The sequence below is a fragment of the Desmodus rotundus genome, chromosome 13, assembly GCF_022682495.2.
Source record: "Desmodus rotundus isolate HL8 chromosome 13, HLdesRot8A.1, whole genome shotgun sequence".
Taxonomy (NCBI): Eukaryota; Metazoa; Chordata; class Mammalia; order Chiroptera; family Phyllostomidae; genus Desmodus; species Desmodus rotundus.
The window spans coordinates 54,113,037-54,118,291 of NC_071399.1; the positions used below are offsets into that span (position 1 = coordinate 54,113,037).

General features: G+C 57.6%; 1 protein-coding gene across 2 annotated transcripts; it reads right to left on the reverse strand.

The window, feature by feature from the left end:
• Window positions 1-314: 314 nt before the first annotated feature.
• On the reverse strand, window positions 315-5,034 carry PCDH8 (protocadherin 8). 2 transcript variants are annotated; one of them, XM_053916809.1, is made up of 3 exons: window positions 2,482-5,034; window positions 1,810-2,017; window positions 315-1,276 (listed from the first exon to the last, which is right to left on the reverse strand). In XM_053916809.1, exons 1-3 carry the CDS (start codon window positions 4,825-4,827, stop codon window positions 903-905), a joined length of 2,928 nt encoding a protein of 975 aa, XP_053772784.1. In that variant the 5' UTR covers window positions 4,828-5,034; the 3' UTR covers window positions 315-902. The 2 variants fall into 2 exon arrangements, with proteins under 2 accessions (XP_053772784.1, XP_045057939.2); XM_045202004.2 differs by having other exon boundaries at window positions 2,191-5,034.
• Window positions 5,035-5,255: the final 221 nt, after the last annotated feature.

Here is a 5,255-nt window from a genome sequence, read left to right on the forward strand (position 1 = left end):
ATTAGTGAAGAACAGCCCTAACTGCTTTCTTTGACTTTGTGGTATATGCTCCATAAATATCTGTTGAGTGAATAAGCAAGGACAGGAGTTCACAGAGTTCCTGATATTTATGGAGATGCACATGTTTTTCAAAATCAACACATATTTTTAATACTTTGATGAGACTTTCCGATACTTGAATCCCACAGGTTTAATATTTCTGTGAACATTAATAGTGGTCAAATAACTAGCCCTTCCAAGGTTTAATTCTGGTATTCAAACTATTTGTGAATGTCTGACTGTAGTAGGCAACTTCATGAAAAGAAATTAGCAGATTCTTCAAACACATGACCAATTCTTTATTACTGTGCTTATAAGTGACATGGTTTACAGAAAACCAAATGCAATTAAATAACATTGAACTTTAAATCTACCACAGACTCAAGATATACAAGTTATACTTGGCAAGGCAAAACTTCTCAAACACTAGGTTGTTTCAGGTAAAAGATAAATTTCCATTAAGTAATTCCAACATGTTTTGTTTTTTGTCTTACAGACATTTCCTTTGGCAATAACTTCTACTTTAGCTTTTATTATATAAAAATATAACAAAATTTCATTATATACAAACATTACATTACACAATGTACAGGTTAAAAACACTAAGAAAATGGCAAGCTGCAAGTGAAATTAAAGTCAATAGCATGATAAGAAAAATTAAATACAGCACACATTTCATAAAAATTACATTAACTACATTTTTGTTTGCAAATACCAAACAGTACCATGTGATTGGAAATAACTTCCAACAACTTCATTTTAAGGCACATCTTGCATATTTATATACACAACACTGAAACCGGTCAATAACTTAGGGGCTTCTCAGAGCGACCTGTATATGTGTGAAGACATGCAGCACGAGGTTACACATTTTCATCGGCTTCCTTCTTTGGGGAGAGGTACCTGCCAGGAGGGGACTGATAGAGGGGTACCCCGATCTCTTGCAAGTCTGGGAGCCTCCCTGGACGAGGAGGGGAGAGTAGAGTGACTGTCCTGTCATAGTCTCTGTGCAGCACTTTCTCATAGACGCTCTGCAGTCCCACCGTCTTTGGCAGCTGGGCCTGGTAGTAATTGTCTCTGCGCAGAGGATCCCGAGGCAGAGACGTGCTCTTACAGAAGGTTGACATCTGGGCTGGTGGGTGAGTGGAGGGATGCGTGTTGGGAGCCCCACATGACGGGCTCCAGCAGCGGTCAGAGTGGCCCAGAATCTTACACTCGGCCGTGCACGCCCACAGTCCTAACATAAAAAAGAAAGGCAGCACGATTATTACTGAGATTGGTATGCCTCCATTTTCAGAACGTCAGAAAGGGTCAGGGTGGCTGAAAAGGAAAACCTGTATGAAGATGAATGACAGTGATTCAAGATTTGAAAGGAATATTGCTTCCTATAAGGCCACCTAACTCCAAGTTGGCTCGCTTCTTTTCTGGAAGAAAAAAAAGAAAGGGAAGAAAAAAAAGGAAAGAAAGGAATACATACATACATACATACATACATACATACATACATAGAAGAAAAAGATAAGCAGATAGCTAGCATCATCCCTGCCTCTGCCTACCAGTATGCGGCTGTGCTTAATTCAAGTGGTGGAGCTGCTTCGACCTTATGTTTTAAAATTCATTGTGTGAGGCCTGCCGGATCCATAACTCCAGGACTGAAAAAAGTGGGGAAGAGGGAATGGGATTGGGAACGGAGATTGAGAAGAGGGAAGAAGTGGCCAAAGGGGAGGGAGAGGAGGAATGTTGAACTTGGCAGGAAAGAAGAGTCCTCACCACTCTGCATATGGTTGATGAGATCCTTTTTCAGAGCGTCCCCACTGATGTCGGAATCGCTGTCGTTGAAATCACTGTCCCCTTTGCCACTATCTTTGCCGCTGAACTTCTCCGCTTCTCTGCCGGAGATGGTGTTGAAAGAGTGTCCTTTCCAGACCGCCACAGGGGGCGCCGGCTCCCTTCCGAAGCCAGGGGAGGCACCGTAGGGCTGCAGCAGGGAATGGGGGGAAACGGCGGGGTGAGAGTTGGACAAGAAACAAAACAAAACAAGTGCGACAGGTTAGGCATCTATTGCGCACGCCCACCCAGACCCTTCCAGTCTCTTCCCCCAGCCTGTCCGCGGAGCACGGAGGGGGGCACCCAGCGGAAGGAAGGCCTCACCTCGGCGTGAGCGCCGCGGAGCCGCTGCTGCCCCTCGAAGTGACAGGAGCTTTCCCCTGTGGCGCTGCCGCCCTCGGAGCCCGGCACTTCGGCTGCCGCGACCGCGGGCGGGGGCGCGTCGGCCGCGGGGCTGCCAAAGGGCGCTTTGCCGCTGCCAGGGAAGGTGAGCACGTCGAACATGTTGGGCCTGGGCCCGGCTCCCCGGGCGGCCTCCTCTGGGGAGCCAGGAGCCGAGGCGCCGCCGCCCGCCGCCCCGGGCCGCTCTTCCCGGCGGGGCCCCCCTTTGCGCACCTCCTTCTTGCGGCGATTGCAGGTGGTGGCGATGGCAATGATGGCGGCCAGCAGCAGCGTGCAGCTCCCAGCCAGCACGATTATGACGATCAGCAGCGTATCCCACTGTAGCGCCGGCCCTGACTCCGCGAGCCGCGAGCCCGGAGGGCTAGAGCGCTCCGGACTCCCGGCACTGGCGGGAGCTACGGGCCCAAGCCCGTCTCCTGCTGTCACCACGAAGCTGACCGTGGCAGTGGTGGAGAGCGGGGGACGGCCGCCGTCGGAAACGACCAACAGAGCCTGAAACACGCGGCCCGGCGGCTCCTGCGAGAGATCTCCGGTGAGCACGATCTCCCCCGTGCGGCGGCCGATGGTGAAGGCTTCTCGCGGCTCCTGCTGCAGGAGGTCGAATGCCAGCTCTCCGTTAGTTCCTTCGTCTGCGTCCCGGGCCTGCACCTGCGCGACGGTCATGTCCCTTACAGTGCGCCCGGGGACTGCCAATTCCAGGGAGCCGTTGGCTGGCGCCGGGTGCACCAGGACCGGCGCATGGTCGTTCTGGTCCAGTACCCGCACTTGCACCAGGGCGCTGCTGGAGAGCTGAGGGGAGCCGCCATCGCTCGCCTGGATGCGCACGTCGAGCTGGCGCAGCGTTTCGTAGTCGAAGCTGCGCAGAGCATAGATGGCTCCGGTAGCCGGGTCCACTGAGACATAGGTAGACACAGAGCCCCCAGCGCGGCCTACCTCGGCCTCCAGCAGCCGGTAGGTGACCTGACCATTACGGCCCACGTCCGGGTCCCGGGCGGCCACCGTGGCCAAGTAGGCGCCAGGCGGGTTGTTCTCGCGCACCGACACCTCGTAGACCCTCTGTGTGAAGAGAGGCGCGTTGTCGTTTTCGTCACCCACGCGCACCGTGTAGGGCCTCACAGTGCGTAGCGGGGGCGAGCCGCGGTCCTCAGCTACCAGAGTCAGGTTGTACTCGGCGATGCGCTCGCGGTCCAAGGATGCAGCGGTCACCACCAGGTAGCTGCCCGCATAGGCCGGCTGTAGCCGGAAGTGCTCATGCCCATAGAGGGCGCAGCGCACCTGCCCATTGGGGCCTGAGTCCCTGTCCGAGGTGCTGACCAGAGCCACCAGGCTCTCGCGCGCCGCCCCCTCTGGCACCAGCGAGATGGCACCCGCCTCTGGTGTCTCTGACCCCGTGGAGGAGGTCGTGTCCGTCCCCCCGAAAGTAGCGGCGGCGGCAGCGGCAGCAGCGGCGAAGGGCGAGGCGGCAGGCGCGCCCGGGGCGGCCAGAGGGGTGATGGCGATGTCCGGTGCGTTGTCATTGACGTCTCGGATGCGCACGATGACCTTGCAGGTGGCGGCGCGAGGCCCGGGGCCACGGTCCTGCGCCCGCACGTCCAGCTCATACGTGTCCTGCCGCTCGTAGTCCACAGGTCCGGCGAGGGTGAGTCGTCCCGAGCGGGGGTCGAGGCGGAAGAGCCGGCGGGCCTCTGGTGGGGTGCGGGCGCCAAAGGAGAACACCACGTCGCCGTTGGGACCCTCGTCTGGGTCCGCCGCATCCAGGTCGAGTAGCAGCGAACCGACGGGCGCGTCCTCTGCCAGCTCCACCTCCGCCACGGCGCCCTGCGGGAAGGCCGGGCTGTGGTCGTTTGCGTCCAGCACGCGCACGCTGAGGGCGGCGGTAGAGGAGCGCGGCGGGCGGCCGCCGTCCTGGGCCACCAGCTCCAGGCTGTAGGTGGCCTGGCTCTCGCGGTCCAGTTCCTGCAGTAGCACCAGGTCGGCACACTGGGCACCATCCGCGCGCGTCTGCAGTTCCACACGGAAGGGGCTGTGAGGCTCTGCCAGGCGCACGCTCTGCAGCCCGTTGGCGCCCACGTCCTCGTCTACCGGCACCTCCAGGGGGATGCGAGTGCCCACGGCCGCTCCCTCGGACACCTCCACGGGGATCTGGGCCCGGGGGAAGCGCGGCGCATGGTCGTTGACGTCCCTCACCTCCACCTCCACGTGCACCAGTCGGAACTGCTCCTGTGAGAAGCTGACCACGTCGAAGGCCAGCACGCACTGTGGGGCCTGGCCGCAGAGCCGCTCGCGGTCCAGGCCCGCGTCCCCGACGGTCAGCTGCCCGTCGCCCTCTCGCACTCGTAGCAGCGAGCTGTTGAACTGCTTCATCAGGCGGAAGCTTGTGTCTCCGGACACTTTCATATGCAGGTCCTCAGCCAGGGTCCCAATGACTGTGCCGGGGGCGTCCTCCTCGAAGGTGCTGTATCGCACTGTCTTGCTCTGAGCCACTGAGAGCACCCAGCAGAGGCTGAAGAGCTGCAAGGGTAAAAGGCAGGAGCTACCCCCGCGCCTTACTAGACTCATGCTGCCAGCCTCAAGTGCTATTCCAAAAGGCTGAAGAAAAGATTCCTTTCTGGTTTGCAGGTCGGGACGTGAGTCCCAGGAGCCTCGGGAGCACGCTCTTTGCGAGCTCTGTGCGGGAGAAGTCTGCTGTCTGGCTGCTGCTCCTCGGCTCCTGCGGGTTTTGAGGACGCGGGCGGACCCGCCCTCACCCCGCACCTTTTCCCCCTTCTCCACTGCTAGTGCTGCGCCGCCGCGCGCCGCCTCTGCTTTTAGAGCAGCTGATATGCAAATCACCCGAGCCAGGCAGCCAATGGCGACCTCCTCTACGCCAGCCTCTGACAATCCGCTTCAGTGTGGAAAGGCATAGTGGGGAAAACAAGAAAGGAAAATTAGGGAATCTTTCCTTTGTTTCTTTCACTCCGTTTGCTATTCCTTTTCTGCGTGTAGAG